The sequence below is a fragment of the Antennarius striatus genome, chromosome 2 (assembly GCF_040054535.1).
Source record: "Antennarius striatus isolate MH-2024 chromosome 2, ASM4005453v1, whole genome shotgun sequence".
In the NCBI taxonomy this organism is placed as follows: Eukaryota; Metazoa; Chordata; class Actinopteri; order Lophiiformes; family Antennariidae; genus Antennarius; species Antennarius striatus.
In genome coordinates this window covers 2,685,519-2,703,956 of record NC_090777.1, presented here as the reverse complement: position 1 = coordinate 2,703,956, position 18,438 = coordinate 2,685,519, and the positions used below count along the sequence as shown (strand labels likewise).

The 18,438-nt window shown below is 48.4% G+C and overlaps 2 protein-coding genes across 2 annotated transcripts; one reads left to right on the top strand and one right to left on the bottom strand.

Moving 5' to 3' along the window:
* The first annotated feature begins 467 nt into the window (after positions 1–467).
* Positions 468–12,504, top strand: rbm38 (RNA binding motif protein 38). The gene is made up of 4 exons (XM_068324889.1): positions 468–1,042; positions 2,104–2,227; positions 2,594–2,648; positions 11,413–12,504. The coding sequence occupies exons 1-4, from the start codon at positions 548–550 to the stop codon at positions 11,738–11,740; spliced, it is 1,002 nt and encodes a 333-aa protein (XP_068180990.1). The 5' UTR covers positions 468–547; the 3' UTR covers positions 11,741–12,504.
* Positions 12,505–14,660: 2,156 nt separating this feature from the next.
* mipb (major intrinsic protein of lens fiber b) lies at positions 14,661–17,488 on the bottom strand. The gene is made up of 4 exons (XM_068324903.1): positions 16,444–17,488; positions 16,199–16,363; positions 16,026–16,106; positions 14,661–15,945 (listed from the first exon to the last, which is right to left on the bottom strand). The coding sequence occupies exons 1-4, from the start codon at positions 16,801–16,803 to the stop codon at positions 15,763–15,765; spliced, it is 789 nt and encodes a 262-aa protein (XP_068181004.1). The 5' UTR covers positions 16,804–17,488; the 3' UTR covers positions 14,661–15,762.
* Positions 17,489–18,438: the final 950 nt, after the last annotated feature.

Below are 18,438 nucleotides of genomic sequence, written 5' to 3'. Positions count from 1 at the left end.
ATACGATATTTCGACAATGAAATTGAGATATTCTAAGAATATTTTAAAATTTCTTAACAAGAAAAAATGAAATTTTTACACTGAAAAAGTCCAGTTATGACTTGAATCTTAGAAGAAAAAATAATCGTAGAATAAACAAAAACTTTTCCCTCTAATCCTTATACACAAACCAGACACAAGTAGTTTCAGCAAACTTTACATACTATAAGTACTTGTGTCTTAATAATTCATATTTCTACACATTTAAATTTTGGTGTTTTTCATGGAAACAGACGGCATGGCATTTGTTTTGTACGGAACAAACTATCCATATAAATCCATCATAATCAGTTGATCCTTTTATTTTGACATTTAAGTACATTATATTAAAAAGGAAATTATGGATTCATAAATTGATTTAAAATGACAAATCTGACATTTATTTTTTACAGTTTTGTGTTTCCGATCTGCCGGTTCCTCATCCGGGTCCCGGTGATCCCTCCGGTAAACCTCTTTAGCTTTCTCCGTTCTTTTGGGCGGTGGGCGGGGCAGGGGGCGGGGCGCATCGATGAAAAAGACGCACCGGGCGCTCATTGGTCCAGACGCGGGACGCGCTCCTACAAGACGCGTGTGCCGCCGCTCGGACGCTTTCCTCCTGCGGACCGGCCCGGAGACGCGCACCTTTCAGCGGGAACGGTTCCACGTCCGTGTCTGGAGAACGCGCGTGGGAGCGACACGTGGGGGAACAACGCGCGCGGGAACATGCGTTAATTATAAAGAACACGCAAAAGTTTTTCCCGCCGCGCGTCCCGTTCGTCCCTCCGGTTCCGGTTGTCGCTCCATGACTTCGCCGCTGTTCCTGAGTCATCTGGCCGGGGCGCCGTTAGAGATAATGCCCCCCAGCGTGGAGAAGGACACGACGTACACCAAGATCTTCGTGGGGGGGCTGCCCTACCACACGGACGACGCGTCGCTCCGGAGGTATTTCGAGGCGTTCGGGGGCATCGACGAGGCGGTGGTGATCACCGACAAGCAGACCGGAAAGTCCCGGGGATACGGCTTCGTGAGTCCCCCCCCCCCCCGCTGCTGTTTGTTTGTTTATGTTGTTTGTTTGTCTACCCGCTACCTGTTTCCTGTCGCGTCATCCTTTCATTAATGAACACATTAAATGCAGCGAGTGAAACAAGTGTAAAGTACAGCCCCGGGGGGTGGGGGGCACACATGAGGGGGTAACATCATGGGGGGTGGGGAGACATGGCAGTTGGCTCTGAGAGATAAGGCATCGGTTCGCTCCCCCCACCCCCACCCCCCATTATTGACAGTTTGTTGAGCGATTATGAAAAAAAATGTGATAAACGAGAATAAACAGGAAGTGTGTGTCCGGACTGACGGGTTGACCCCCCAACGGTCAGACGTCTGTGGTTTCATGGGAAATGTTTCCTAGTGACTCTCGTTATAACCACCGTCATGAACGCGTCTGAGCAGGTGGGAGGGGCATACAGCGATGTGTGTGTGTGTGTGTGTGTGTGTGTGTGTGTGTTTGTGTGTGTGTGTGTGTGTGTGTGTGTGTGTGTGTGTGTGTGTGTGTAGAGGTCATACTTGGCAGCCCAGTCTAAACCCAGCCTGAATCTGGTTTCAAACCCAGTCTGAATCCAGTATGAACCTGGTTGGAAACGCAGTCTGAACCCAGCTTGAACCCAGTCTGAACCTGGATTGAAACCCGGTCTGAACCTGGTTTGAAACCCAGTCTGAACCTGGTTTCAAACCCAGTCTGAATCCCAGTCTGAACCCAGTCTATACCTGGTTTCAAACCCGGTCTAAACCCAGTCTGAACCTGGTTTCAAACCCGGTCTGAACCTGGTTTCAAACCCGGCCTGAACCCAGTCTGAACCTGGTTTCAAACCTGGGCTGCCTCCCACGTAGCTTACGCTGGAAACCCAAAAACACACTGAGTGCGTCGGTCAACAAGCGGAATCCGCGTCTCCATGGCAACCAGCTCCAGGGGGACGCCTCACCTGGAGCTGGTGGCGCTGGAGTCGGTCCATCCAAACCCAGATGGAGACGTTCTAACAGCTAAACAGGAAGTCCTCCAGAGGGAATAATGTGACAACTTCCTGTCCACAGGTGACCATGGTGGACCGAGGAGCTGCAGAGCGGGCGTGTAAAGACGCTAACCCCATCATCGACGGCAGGAAGGCCAACGTCAACCTGGCCTACCTGGGAGCGAAGCCCCGCAGCGCACAGACCAGTAAGTTAGAGTTAGTTAGGTTCGTTCAAGTCAGACTCAGCTAAACACAAACCATCATCAGATTTGAGTTTCCAGAAAGAATAGGGGGGGGTGGAATCAGGAGCGTGTGTGTGTGTGTGTGTGTGTGTGTGTGTGTGTGTGTGTGTGTGTCTCCCCTTTGCCCCGGTGGAGACAGAACACGTTTAGATTTACACACGCGTGTCGATGACGTCACTGGACAGTTGGGGGAGGAGACGTGAACTCTGGAGGCGGCGAGGGCACAGATGTGTGTGTGTGATAGTGTGTTCACACACACACACACACACACACACACACACACACACACACACACGCTAACAGTCCTGTCTGTCTCTCTCGTTCTTGCAGGTCTCTCTGCTGGAGTCCAGCAGGTCCAGCCCTCGTGGGCTCAGAGGCATTATGGGTAAGACAGAGACGTTCACTGCGCCTGTGCCTCGCTCCCTCACCTGTCCCCCCCCTAAACCTCCCTCCTCCACATTTGTGGACGTTCCCTCCTTCTGATGCCTCCCTGCTCGTCATTTAAAGCGTCTCCTGTTTCCCTTCTTCCTCTCTGGTCCATTAAACACGTGTGAGCAGGTACAGGTGTGAGCTTACAGGTGTGACCTGGTACAGGTGTCAGCCTACAGGTGTGAACCTGTAGGTACTGTATGAGCTTACAGGTGTGAGCCAGTACAGGTGTGAGTCGTTCAGGTGAGAGCTTACAGGTCTGAGCCTACAGGTGTGAGCAGTTACAGGTGTGAGCCTACAGATGTGAGCTTACAGGTGTGAGCTGGTACAGGTGTGAGCCTACAGGTGTGAGCCTGCAGGTACTGTAAGAGTTTACAGGTGTGAGCCTACAGGTGTGAGCCTACAGGTGTGAGCCTGTACAGGTGTGAATCGGTACAGGTGTGAGCCTACAGGTTTGAGCCTACAGGTGTGAGCCGGTACAGGTGTGAGCTTACAGGTGTCAGCCTACAGGTGTGAGCTTACAGGTGTGAGCCGGTACGGGTGTGAGCCTACAGGTGTGAGCCTGTACAGGTGTGAATCGGTACAGGTGTGAGCTTACAGGTGTGAGCCTACAGGTGTGAGCTTACAGGTGTGAGCCGGTACGGGTTTGAGCCTACAGGTGTGAGCTTACAGGTGTGAGCCGGTACAGGTGTGAGTGTACAGGTGTGAGCCTACAGGTGTTAGTCTACAGGTGTGAGGCAGACATCTGTATGTGACTCATCGCCTCACCCAACCTCCAGAGTGTCGGTGTAAACGCTGAAGGTGTGAAACGGGTCTCCGTGACCTCCGGTGAGGATCTGGTCACGACCTCGATGGCGTTGACCCAGTGAAACCATTGAACCCATTAAACCCATTAAAAACCTCAGCTCCTCTCAGCTCTGTTAATATTCCAGTCTGAGTGAGTGATGGGGGGTTGAGGCCGACCCACATGAGACGGGGGGAGCGATGGCGGTCGATTGGAAGCCTGACAGTCAAAGCAGAGGGAGTCACTCTCCATCGCTCTAACATGTTTACACCAGACGTGTGTTAAAAAGGTCCACGTAGGACAAGTCCTGTTTAATGAAGCCTGGACTATAAAATAATAGCAAAAAAATTTTTTTTTTTGTGAAATCAGTTCTTAATTTGTCAGAAGGTTCTTCTGAAAAATCTGTCAAAAACTTTTTTTACATTAATTTTTTTAAAATTAGCTTTAATTTGTATAATTTTTGCTAAATCTGGAATTTTTCACATGCAAAATGCAGCCGCATGCATCTGATTGTAAACATCTTTTTTTTTTCAGGAGAAAAAATATCAAAAATATGATTTAATAGTCTGATGATCCTGAAATCCTTGAAATGTATTATTTTTCTCCATTTCAACAATAAATTATCAAGAAAATAATAATCTCTTTGATAAATAAATGAATCCACAAGTCCTTTCCTCAACATCACACAGGAATGATGATGTATTATTTTATTATTATATTAATAATTTTAGATTTCTTCTGAAATTCTCTTCTTAAGGTGTTTGCTTACGAAAATGAAATTTAGCGTCATGTTTAAATGGCGTTCAGCTCGATGGACTTATTAAAGTCCATTTGTCCTCCTCCTGCTGGTGTCTGTGGCTCACGTCGACCCGCCGGCGGCTGCACACATGCTCTTAGCGGTGCATTAATGCCAAGTCCGCCTTAAATCCTCTCTGGAAGGAAACACCCATCCCTCCTTTCTCTTCTCTTCCTCCACCAATCACGTCAGCCGCTCTGACGGCGTCCGAGTGGACTGAAGCGTGTCCCGCTCGGCGATGACGGAATGAGGTGAAGTCCGCTTTGACACGAGGAGGGAGCCGTCACGCGGGGTAAACGTGTCAGGGAACATTAGTTCCCCACGTCCAGCCACACGTATGGCACACGGGCATGGCCACGCCCGCAGCGTGACATCAGCACCGACGATGCGTGATCGGTTTCTGTAGTGCAGTAAGTCTGCTCCACGTCCATCTGATCCATTAAACAGCGTCACATCGTCTGCATACGTGGAAACAGACGACATTAAATGAGGGAAACATCTTTCCGTCTCCCGGCTTCCACACGCGTGTGGAGGAGGCGTGTGTCCGGCGCTGATCCTCCGCTCCGAGGCCGGGTTCTTTGACGTGATCAGTATGACTGCAGTCAGTTTCAAACATTTCAAGGCGAAGTGAAGGACTTCTATTTTTAGGAGATCGTTGGGCTGAAGCAGACCTGCACCGCCAACTCTACACGTCAGTAAAACATACGTGTCGTTTGGTGTGTTATTGTGATGACAGATAATATTCACAACGGATTCTCGTCCTGGAATCACTGGATGTGGTTTTAAATCCCATTCAGACCCCCGGGGGTCCGACGCTCACTTCAAGCAGCGAATAGCAAAGATGGATTTTTCTGCTGCGTGGGTTTGGTTGGAGTTGGAGGAGGACGGAGGAGGATGGGCTGGTGCCGAACGTGTCTCCAAGGTTCAGTCTGGAAGGAGGAAGAGGAGGAGATGGTCTGGTTTCGAGGGGAGGGGGGGCGGCATTTGTCGCCGCTAGCAACCTGCTGTCAGCCTTTAGCACACAACACTGTTGCTAAGGAGAAGTGAAATTCTTCCTTTTTTGTGTTATTCCCAAACGTTCTGGTGTTGTGAGGTGATGGGGGAGGGACTTCCTGTTGAGCAGAGACAGGGGACGTGAAAGGGGGGGGGGGGTCAACGCACCTGTGGACGCTTCAGGTGAGGTAAAAAAAAACGCTCCATATGGACGTCTCCCCTGTCTGGACTGCTTGTTCATCACGTCTTCGTCTCGCTCCCTCCTCACCCTCAATCTGTCGACTGGGGGGGGGGCAGAAAGCCCTCAGGTGGCAGCTCTTCTTACCCAGGGAGGCAATTAGACGCGTCACTTCTGTCGGATGTGAAGCTGATTTAAAGAAAATGTGTTTAAAAGAACATCAGGAAGCATCCAGACCGAGAACCAGTGAAGAACGTCTAGATTTGTTCTGTTGGGTTCTAACCTCACCTCAAGATCCAGTCTATTCATTTACAGATTATAATACAGTAGAACCTCAGATTATAATTTAGTAGAACCTCAGATTTTAATACAGTAGAACCTGAGATAATGTTTAATTTAATTTAAAAGTAAATTAAAATTGAATTAAATATTATCTCAGGTTCTACTGTATTATATCTGATCTGGAGATTATAATACAGTAGAACCTCAATAATACAGTAGAACCTCAGATTATAATACAGTAGAACCTGTGATAATGTTTAATTTAATTTAAAAGTAAATTAAAATTGAAATAAATATTATCTCAGGTTCTACTGTATTATATCTGATCTGGAGATTATAATACAGTAGAACCTCAATAATACAGTAGAACCTCAGATTATAATACAGTAGAACCTGTGATAATGTTTAATTTAATTTAAAAGTAAATTAAAATTGAAATAAATATTATCTCAGGTTCTACTGTATTATATCTGATCTGGAGATTATAATACAGTAGATAGGTGTCTATGCAGCGTCCTCCTCATTCGGCCCTCGACCCATGAGGTGTTCTGATAGTTTTAGGTAAATATATTAACTTTTAGAGTATTCACTATGGACCCCAAGGAAGTGACGGAGAAAAGAGGAAAAGAAAAGACGAAGAAAAGAGTTTTTTTGTCCGTACAAACAAAGCAAGAGATGATAGAAAAGCCCGAAAAAGGGATGCGTTTGGTTGATCTCTCCAAAGGAGGACTGGAATTCACTCTGTTGTTCATGGTGGGGCAAGAGGGCATGAACCACAGAGGGCAAAAAACAATGAGGGCAGCAGTTAAAAGGTAAATGACCGTTATATTTATTCTTTACTCTATTCTTAGTTTTTTACGTTATACACAACTCTCATTTATTGTGTAATAATCTAATCGTAACATGTATTTGTTACATGTTTTGATGCATTTTTATGCTTTATAAAACATTTAAGTCTGAATTTTGGGGGGCTTGGAACGGATTAGGGCATTTGTGTGGAAAACACGTCTCTACTTACGTAATTTTCTACTTACGAAATTTCTCCCAGAACCAATTAATTTTGTAAGCAGAGGTACCGCTGTAGTAGAACTATAATACATCATGTAATAACAAATGTGATTAAAGGTTCTACGTTAAAAAACAGTCCACACATGGAGTCCACACGCTGGTGCTGGTGCTGCTGGTGCTGGTGCTGCTGGTGCTGGTGTTGGTGGTGCTGGTGCTGGTGCTGGTGGTGGTGGTGGTGGTGGTTGATGACTCTGCTGAGACCGACGAGGCAGCTAAACGAAGTTGGGCGTCGGTTCCGTTGTTGCCCTCAGGAACATAATGATTATGTTGTATCGGGTCCATATCAGGTTTGTTTGTGTCGGGTTAGCCACAGACACAACGCCGCTGATGGTTTGGCTAAAGAACGTCCTGGCGTCTCATCCAGAGTGTCCCCCTTTCTTTCACCGTTGTGTCATTCATTTAATCCGTGTTGTTTCTCGCTGACATTAGTCTGAGCGTCCAGCGTTGGCCTTTCAATCCCTCACCCCCCCCCTCCAGCCGCATGTGTGTGTGTGTGTGTGTGTGTGTGTGTGTGTGTGTGTGTGGAGAGGACGGAGCGTTGTGTGTGTCTGACTGACTCACCCTCCTCACATCCCTGATCTGGCCATCCTGAGGCGGGAGGGACGGGATGCTGACCCCCCCACCCCCCCCAGCCCCTCCCACCTCCCACTCACCCCCCCCCTCAGAAACAAGTGCACATCATCATCTTCATCTTCATCATATCATTTCATCCAGCGCATCATCCCTGTTCTCTATCCTGATGTTTCGTTCTGAGGAAGGACGGCGGGGGTGGGGGGTGGTGGCAGATGGGGGGGGGGGGGCAGAATCCATCCGTGTGGGAGTAAACCACCGGGGGGAGGGGGAGGGAGGTTATTCTGCTCTCGTGGGTCCGTTGGTGAGCACACACCCATGCAGCTGCGCCAATTAGTCCTAGTTTGCCTGAACCCCCACTCAACACACACACACACACACACACACACACACACACACACACACACACACACACACACACACACACACACACACACACACACTTGTTGTCTATGACTTTTGGGAACACTAACCCTGAAATCTGCCCTTTATCATATCATGGAGATTCATTTGTGTGTATAAATGTAAACACACACAAACACACACACACACACACACACAGTATACACGTGTGTGTGTGTGTGTGTGTGTGTGCGTGTGTGTGTGTGTGTGTGTGTTTGACGGCCAGCGGTGATGTCAGCCACTGGGAGTGGAGCGTTCGACCGCGGCTCCGTCTCCTTGCCGTTGTCACATCGGATCCGTCGCCGGGGAAACGGGGAGCGGGATGCTGCGCAGCGCCGTGGGAATGACGCGGCGCTTCTGGCCGCGATCAACTCGCCGTGGTTACATCCCGCTTCAGAGCGGTGATGTATTGTATGTCAGTGTTGGTGTGTTCATCCGTTAGTCCACCAAATGTCTCCACAACCGTTACAGACAGAGAGATGAAACAAAAGCACACGACTCAGGCAGCACAGGGGATGAGATGAGATGACCTTGACCTTGAGAAAACTAGGTCAAGGTTAAATTTTAACTTTTGTACACTAAGGAACCGGATAAAATAGAAAGACGAGGGAGAAGACCAGTGTGGGTAAGACCATAGATCAAAGCCAATGCTTTGATCTATGACAGTAGGTCACAGCACTAGCTTTGATCTTTGACCTATGACAGTAGGTCATGGTAACATTTTGAATATTAGGAATTTTGATTTAAGAAAGCAAAATAAAACCTCCTAAGCTCCGAAAGTTAAAATCTAAATAGATTCAAATATAAAATAATATAATAATAATAATCAGAAAGAATGATAATTAGTTATAAACCAGTTATTACAGAATTAAAGTAAAGTCATAAATAATCACATTTGGGGGATGCTGACAGACATGCTGGTGTGTGTGTGTGTGTTGTGTGTACAGCGGCGTGTGTGTGGACAGGTGTACTCTCATTGTTTCTGTGTAAGCACACATGACCCCCCTCCCTCGGTGTTTGTGGGTAAGCATGTGGACACACACACACACACACACACACTGCTGTTGGAACTGGAGCGCGGCGCGGTAACCCACTTCCTCCCGATTCCTCTGACATGATCGCTGTTGCTGTTTCCAGATGGAACCGAGGCGGTTCAGGTTAAGCCCCCCCCACCCCCAACCCTGCCCCCCACCCCCAACCCTGCCCCCCCACCCCCAGGCAAGGACGAGACTGAATCAGGAGGACAGTAGAGCGCTCGTGTTCTCATTAACGCTGTGGCTCCAAGATCAACAGCCTGATACTCTGCCTGGTGTGTGTGTGTGTGTGTGTGTGCGTGTCTGTGTGTGTGTGTGTGTGTGTGTGTCTGTGTGTGTGTGTCTGTGTGTGTGTGTCTGTGGTTTAGTGTCGACTTCCAAACGACAGTTTATCATTGGATCAGATCTCCTGACTAACGCTGACTGATGCTCTCAGATCAGTCTATAGTTTGCTTTTAATGTAGATTTATTTATTATATTTTTATTTTATTTATTTTATTTTATTTATTTTACTTCAATAATCCCCGAAGGGAAATCAGAATGTCACTTTAGCACACACTCCAGCACATGGTTAGTAGTCACACACATGCAGATACACACATGCAAATTCTCCTCTACCGTCTTTATTCTAAAGGCTTAACTTTATATATTTATTACCTCATTGCACAAACCTGTTGATGTTGTACATTTCTGTTTATTGTCTATTTTAGTGTTAGCGTTGGTTTTTGTGTATCTGAGTCTGGTTTTTGCTCTTTGCACTCTGCATTTCATTTTGTGCACCAATCCTGTCTTTTGCAGCGACGCTGCTGCTCTGTGTGCTTTCAGTTGCTCCTCTGGAGACAAATAAAGTTTTTTGAATTGAATTGGATTGGATTGGATTGAATTGCTTTGAATTGAATTTAACTGAACTAAACTGAATTGAACTGAACTGGATTGAATTACATTGAATTGGATTGATTTGGATTGAATTACATTGAACTGAACTAAATTGAATTGAACTGAACTGGATTGAGTTACATTGAATTGAACTGAATTGAATTGAATTGAATAGAAAATGTGACAGCAGAAACAGCTGGATCCTCAGAGATCGTTTTATCGTCAGACAGATGAGAGTTAAATAAAGTGTGTTTCTACTGTTTAGCATCGCTCGAACAGTCGCAGCTCGTATTTGTGTGTAAACGCCGTCAGAATGCTGCTCCTCAGGTTCCTCTCATGTGTTTATGTTAATACAGTCAGTCTGAACCAGTGGTTATTACCCCTGTTGAAGGTACTGACCCCCACCAGATTCATGTACACATTCAACAAACCATTCTTTAGTAAAAAAAAAAAAAAAGTTCAAATTCAAGACATAAGTAAATGTTTTATTGGTGCATTTAATGAACTTGCGTGTGTAAATCAGTGTGACTCCTGGTGAGAGATCACTTCAGGAATGTGTGGCTTCACCTTGAGAAGAGCTGCTCTGCAAACTCTTGTTTCTTTTCTGTGTTTTTATGTCCAGAGTCCTTGAAAAGAATCACAAAGAAATGTTATAACAAACGGGAGAAAAAAATTGCATTCTTTCCAATAACTGAAAACTTTTCCAAAACCCGGGTGACTGGAAGTCGTCTGAGTTCATCTGTCCTTCACCCTTCACCTGGAGCCCACGCCGTCTTCAGTACGTGTAGTTTTATTTCTGCAGCTCTGACCAATTAGAAAAATTCCACATTGTTGGGAAACTAGTAACTAGTAGCAAGGATTCTCAACGTCGTAGTTCCTTGAAACTTTACTGGAAAATTCCAACACTGACAGAGAGCTGAAATATAATGTCTGGAAAAATGTATTATGGTAATTTGACAAGGTACGGGCGAAACCTCAGCACTGAAGACGAGGGCGAAAATAAGAAGAAAGGATGAGAGTAAACAGAAACGAGTGTTTGTCTAAAAACAATTAATCAGATGTGTGTGTGTGTGTGTGTGTGTTTTATATCGATGTCGGGAGAACGATCCTGTGCATATATACTGTAGTTCTATTTTGCGCTGTTATTTTTGCTGCTGATTCTTCTATGTCTGAGTTCACATTTCAAATGTCGACAGGAAACTTCAAGAGGAATAACAAAATTTATTCTCGTAAAAGCCGTGAGAAAAACATCCATTTTGTATTTTTATTCTTTAAAGTGGTGATAATTCTATATAATGTTTATTTTTCATGATCCAGATGTTGGAAAGTTCAGTTCAGAAAAAGAACCAAATCTCTCAGATTATTTTAAAGCCATAATGACAAAATTTGTGCAAACCGCTGTTTTTATCCTCAGTCGGTATCTGATGATCTGATGACTGTTCTCGATCAAGCAGCAAATGATTTGATGGTAAATACTGGAAATATTTCTCTCCTGTACGGTATTTTCTGCACTATATGGCGCACATTCAATGAATGGCCTATTAAAAAATAAATAAATAAATTAAAATGAAAAAAAATTAAAAATAAAATAAATAAAAAATAAAACTTAAAAAAATAATTTTCATATATAAGGCGCACTGTCGGTTTTTTGAGATTAAAGGCTTTTCGGTCCCTTATAGTGCAGAAAATACTGTAATTAAATCAGAAAACTGACCCCCGGTCTTCTTCTTCTTCCAGACTGGCCCAGCAGTACGTCTACCCCCCCACGTTGGTCCAGCCCCCCCTGGTCCTGCAGTCCCAGCTCGGCCCGGCGGCGCTTTCCTGCCCGTACCTGGACCACAGCTCTGCCTACAGCCCCTTTGCCCCCACGGGACTGGAGCAGTACCCCTTCGCCCCCTCGCCATTGCTCTCCGCCGGCTACCTCAGCTACAGCTTCTCCCCCAGCGCCACCCCCCCGACCCCCCTGGCCACCGTCCATCCCTCTCTGGCCGCGCTGGCCGCCGTGTCCCCCGCCTCGCAGGCCTACCTCACCTACTCTCTGCCCCAGCCCGATCGCATGCAGTGAGCCCCGCCCCCCACGCAGGGCGGCGCCGCATGATGGGCGGAGACTGTTAGCGTGATGTTAGCCTGACGCGTTCAGGGGGAAACTGAAAAACCAGAACCAGAGCGTGACGTGATCAAAAAAGGGCTCAGAACACAAGAACACACTCTCACACGTACGAGTCGAGAATGCTGGAGACGGGATGGATGCTAGGTTACCATGGTTACGCCTTAGATCTGACCCTGGATCGGGTTTCTGCGAGGCTTGATTAATTTAACCAAATCTTTTTTGTCATATTTCCTGGTGTTCGTCTGCTCCTGATAATAACGGACGTGATGCTGAGGGATGTGGTTGTGGAGCGTTACCACGGAGACGGGATCCAGGAAATCGTCACACGGAACTCGTGCTACTACTTGTTGGGCTGTGGATTGGTTTGCAAAGTCATCAATACGTGTTTAATAGATGTGTTAGTGCTGAATGTGTGTGTGTGTGTGTGTGTGTGTGTGTGTGTGTGTCTGGAGTGTGTGTGTGAGTGTGAGAGGAACACAGGACCAGACCCGTCTCTGGTGTCCAGCTGCAGACAAAGGCTGATGGTTTATTCACCATAATGTCAGATCATTAACTGATCCATTACAGTTCAAATATGCAAAATAAAAGTGTTCTCAGACGGTTGCTCGTCTTGTGGGTGTGGGAACGTCAAAGGATGAGATCTCTGGTGAACAGCTGTGTGACGCCTCCGACTCACGAGGGACACGTAGAAACACGTTTGACCTGGGACACCTGTTCAGGTGAGCTTGATGCCCAGAAAATCAGGTTTTATTTATTTTAATTTTTTTTACAAGGATCAAAAACCAAAGATGCCAACGTTCACTGGACTGACTGATTTTACCACATGTGGTTGCTGCTTCCTGTTTTAACCTGAACAGCCGTTTTTACTCACGAGTGTAATCAGAACCCGATCAGAACCCGATCAGAACCCGGGTGGTGTTCAGTTATTGGACTTCTGTGCTCGTCACGGACTGTCCCTAACGAACACCATGTTCAGACATAAGGGTGTCCATACGTACACTTGGCACCAGGACACCCTAGGCCGCAGTTCGATGATCGACTTTGTGGTCGTGTCATCAGACTTGCGGCCGCATGTCTTGGACACTCGGGTGAAGAGAGGGGCGGAGCTGTCAACCGATCACCACCTGGTGGTGTCTTGGCTCCGATGGTGGGGGTAGATGCCGGTCCGACCTGGCAGACCCAAACGTATTGAGAGGGTCTGCTGGGAACGCCTGGCGGGATCCCCTGTCAGAAGGAGTTTCAACTCCCACCCGCGGCCCCATCCCCACTGTGTATAGTGGGGACGGGGCGCTGCTGACCTCAACTCGGGACGTTGTGACTCGGTGGGGAGAATACTTCGAAGACCTCCTCAATCCCGCAGACACGCCTTCCCATGAGGAAGCAGAGTCTGGGTTCTCTGAGGCGGGCTCTCCTCCCTCTGGGGTTGAGGTCACCGAGGGGGTTAAAAAGCTCCTCGGGGGCAGGGCCCCAGGGGTGGATGAGATCCGCCCAGAGTTCCTAAAGGCTCTGGATGTTGTGGGGCTGTCCTGGTTGACACGCCTCTGCAACATCTCGTGGACATCGGGGACAGTGCCTCTGGATTGGCAGACTGGGGGGTGGTCCCCCTTTTTAAGAAGGGGGACAGGATCTACATGTGTTTTGTGGACTTGGAGAAGGCGTTCGACCCTGTTCCTCGGGGGGTTCTGTGGGGGGTGCTTCGGGAGTATGGGGTACCGGACCCCTTGATAAGGGCTGTTCGGTCCATGTACGACCGATGTCAGAGATGAGAAGTTCGGTCGTCCGGGAGGGACTCGGAGTCGAGCCGCTGCTCCTCCGCATCGAGAGGAGCCAGATGAGGTGGCTCGGGCATCTGGTCAGGATGCCTCCGGGACGCCTCCCGTTCGGAGTTACTTCATTCTGGATTATACATCATTTTTCAAAAAAATCCAAGTTTACATCATTTCACTCGACTTATCATCTCTCCACCACAAATACTGGAATCCTAAAATCAAAAACGTTAAAAACACATGATATCATGTTACGGCACAATAAATCAGAATAAAGCATATTATTAGCCCATAGCAACCCCCGTGACCCACAATGAGGAAGAAGCAGCTGAAGACAAGACGGAGACGCTTTTTCTGTACTATATTAAAAAAATAAAATTTAATTTTCAGCTTCAAATAGATTCATATTAACCAAATATCATTAAAATACATTCATGAATAAAGTTCAGAACAGAACTGGGAATGGTTATCTACAGTTTAACCTGAAGACGAGTTCATTCAATTAACGTCACGACACCTGGAACTAGTTAACCACCTAAGCTGAGGTTAACCTGCCCTTGGATACACCTGTACTTCTATATATTCTAGCAGGTTGTCACAACATCCTGAAATAATCAGATCGGTTTGTTTGTGAGGTCTTTTCAAAATAAACCTCATGAAATTCTATTTCTAATGAAATGTCACCTGTGCAGTTTTATACAGGACTAATAATCTAAAACAGACCAACTTCCCATCAGATGATTTGTTTTCTTTCTTATTATTTAATCTGATATTCTTCTGTTATTTGATCTGACGCTTCAGCAGAAGCAGTGACATCACTGACAGTGGTGAACGTGGGTTCTTATCAGTTACCCCACCCCACGGGTGAACCCCATCCCACCCTTAAACCCCCCATCCCTGGATCTCTTGTCTTTTATGATTCATTTTGCCCCAGAATCATTTATTTTCCATCATTTTAAAGTTAAACCACGTGCTTCTGTCGCCCTCTTCTGGCTAAAATAACTAACTGCAGCTCCTTTTTTATTTTTTTACTCCCATCACCTGTAATACTATAAAATACAAACTATAAAGAGACAGAAATGAGCCAAACCCCAGAAGAGGTTTTCATGTTACTATCAGTGTAATGTTTATTGAAACGCCTTGTGCTCCCTGCAAGAATCAAATAATAAAAGGAGACTCGATGTAAAGCTTCGCACGGCTGATCTGCAGTGAACAGACCCACTATCAAAGTCTGGGATACAACATTTTCTTTGGATTGTGCTGGTTCAGAACAAAAAAGCAGATGGTTCATGTAAAAATGAATGTCGTGTAGCAAATAGCACAGTGAGGGGAACGAAACAGGAGAGCTGGAATGAGAATAAAACGAAATAAAAATGACTGTTATCTGCAATCGTGATCACACACACACACACACACATACACACATATACACACTCACTCGCAAACGCACTCGTACGCACACACACTCACTCTCAGGCACACACTTGCACACACACACACACACACACGCTGCAGAAGTGTCCACACAAACACAAACCCACAGATAAAATGTAGTGAGTGAAAATAGTGAAACCCTGGTGAAATCTACCGTATGATACATCCATGTCTCGTGTCCGCAGTGCAGAAAACAAAATGAAGCTAAGAATAAACTCGAATGGAGATAAAAGTCAGATGAATATTAAAAGTTTCCCATCTTCACTGGTCTAACCCAACTGAAACGACCACAAACCCAGAGAGATGCTTTCTCCACCCAACCCTAAGCCCCGCCCCTTTGACTCCACCCACACCTTCCCCATGCCCTCTGACCTTTCTCATATCACACCCTCAATCCCCGCCCCCACCCCCCCTTTTCCAACACACACCTCCCTAAACCTGTCATTGTTAGCGGTTACACGCTCCTGAGTCGCAGACGAACACCTGGGGGGGGGGGACACATAGGTGGTTGTTCGGTCGGCGTTTATCACAAAACACAAATGTCCGGGTGGGAAAACAGAACGGGGGGTGGGGGGTCGTGACCTCTTGTCGGTTTCTACGTTAGTATTGGAATCATCTTAGCGTGTGTTAGCTTATGTGTGTTGGGTTTAGTCTTGTGTGGTGTTGTTTGAAGGTGGGGGGGTGGGGGAGGGCAGCGGTGGAGGTGGGGGTTGGCGTCGCTCGGGGCCTCGTCTTCTCGGCACCCCCCCCGGCCCCAGGCGGACGTGGGGGGCGGCTTTATAGGGCTTGCGTCTTGAGCTCGATGGGCTCGCGGGTGTCCTGCTGGGCGTCGCTCTCGGGGGGCCGGCTGCCCTTCAGTGTGGCCAGGCGCTCGGACAGACCCCTCATGCGGGGGAACAGCATGAAATCATACAGGAGGGCCCCCATGGCGCCCCCAATCATGGGCCCCACCCAGTAAACCTGCAGGCGGGAAAGCATTCATTTAGCATCACCAGCTAACGCACGCGCTAATGGTTTCCCCCCCCAAGTCCTGGTCTTACCCAGTGGTTGATGAAGTTCCTGAAGAGAACAGCGGGGGCGAAGGACCTGGCCGGGTTCATGCCGGCGCCGGTGTAGTACATCTAGAACACGTGACAGTTAGCACCTCGTGATGGCGTGTGTGCGGCGTGTGCGGTGTGTGTGTGTGTGTGTGTGTGTGTGTGCGTGTGCTCACCCCCATCAGGTGTCCGATAGTGACGGAGAAGCCGATCGAGAGGGCGGCCGAGCCCAGGCGTCCGTTCCTCCTCTCGTCGGTCACGGCGAAGATGCAGACCACCAGCTGCATGGTGAGGAAGACCTCCACGGTGGTGGCCATCCCGAGGCTGACGCCGGGCTGCAGCTGCAGACAAGAAGGACCACCGGAGAACCTCAACACCGGGTCGTCACGGCGATGAGACGCCAACCCCAACCAGCTCTTACCGTGTTCATGGCCATGTTGCCTCTCATGTTGCCGGGCGTGACCCCGTAGAGCACGGCGGCCCCGGCGACGGCCCCCAGGCACTGGGCGGCCATGTAGAAGACGGCGCGGAAGAGAGACATCTGCGAGCCCACCAGGTAGGCGAAGGTGACGGCGGGGTTGATGTGGCCCCCGCTGATGTGGCCGATGGACTGGATGAGGGTGGCGGCGGCGAGTCCGAAGCATAGGGCCACGTGCAGGACGTGATGGGGCCCGGTGGTCCAGCGCAGGGCGGCCCCCATGCCGAAGAAGACGAAGAACATGGTGCCGAAGAACTCGGCGAAGACCGCCCGCCAAAAATTCATGGAACGGAACTCCCACATGGCGATTGGCTCGAGGCGCGATGGGAGACTCTAGAGATAAATCAGCGGGTCAGGGAAGGTGAAGGTGGACCTTCAGTCCTCTTCAGAAGCAACAACAAGAACCTCGGCTTGTCGTCGGCTGACGGGGCCGACCAGAACCGATCGGTCGGTACGACTGATCCACGAGACGCGTCGTCACCAAAGGAGGGAACTCGGGCGGGAAAGTCGACTCAGCTGCCACCTCCGTCCACCTGTCGCAAAGACATAGGTGTGAGAGAACGTGGGAGTGTCGGGAGGAGATCTCGGGTGGGGTGAGTCGTCAAGAGGAGGTGGGCATCAATGCTAAAAGGGGGGGTTCTAAAGTCGCAGAGGGGGTAGACAGAGTGTCCGCCGGACCTTTGAGCCGCTCTGACGGAGGGGAGAGGGCCAGACAGGGGCTTTATAACGCCCCTCAGGGGCCCCAGGTGACGCCATAATCCACCCCCCTGTAGGGCTAAGGGTGGGGGGGGGGGCGCTGGACATCCTAAATCAAACAAAGTTAACCCCTCTGCCGCCACGTCGCCCCCACCCCACCCACCGAAACATCCCAAAGCAAAAGAGAGCAGCTGATTTGAGATGGACGATGAAATCCATCCATGAAATGAAATGTTCATAGGGGGGGGCAGAGAGAACAGGGGCAAACGGGAGTAGTGGGGTAAATTCAGGGGCATTTGAAAACCAACCAGCCCCCCCACCCCCACCCCCCACCTCCCCAAGAGGAGAAGGTTTCTTTCCGGTGAACGTCTCTGGAAACGTCATCAGGAGGTGCAGCTGCTGATGGACGGGGCTGGATGGCTCACACACACACACACACACACACACACACACACACACACACACACACACACACACACACACACACACACACACACACACACACACACACAGATAATACAGTTGGGGCCCTGACGGAAGCGGCCAAAGCTAACAGCGCTGAACTGAAACGCCGACCCGGTGAAACCTTTGTCTGGGGGCGACTCCGGGCCGGACCTGACTAAACGCTGGGCCGTTAGCGATGCTAAAGGCTAAAGCTAACCAGGGCTGTTGTTGGTCACACATCACCGCTGCTGACAGCAGGAATGTTTGGGAGAAGAAGAGGAGAATGAGCAAAGAGAAAGAACTAGTAGAGTTAAAATGGGGGGTTGTGTGTGGATGGAGGTGCAGATTGGTTGTGGTGGTTGGGGGGGGGGGCACATGAGGTTACTGAGCAGCACAAGGGGGCATCGGACTATCCAGTTGAGAGCCGTCATCCAGTGTGGGGGGGGTGTGAATGCAGAATGCTGATCCGGCGGTTCGAACCCTTTATACGCGTTAGAACACACACAATGTAAACTGCTGTCAGTGTGTGTGTGTGTGTGTGTGTGTGTGTGTGTGTGTGTGTGTGTGTGTGTGTGTGTGTGTCTAAAGCACACTGCTGATCAGTAACAGGATTTTATTTTAGACTTTTATGCTGTTATAAATAGAGTTTATTGAGGTGATTATGAACAAACATGAAACACATCTTTACATTTCTACTAGATCGGGGGGGGTCCAACTCATCTCCACCGGGGGCCACATCAGCATCACGGCTGTCCTCAAAGGACCAGATGTAACTAATAAATGTAACTAAATGTAACT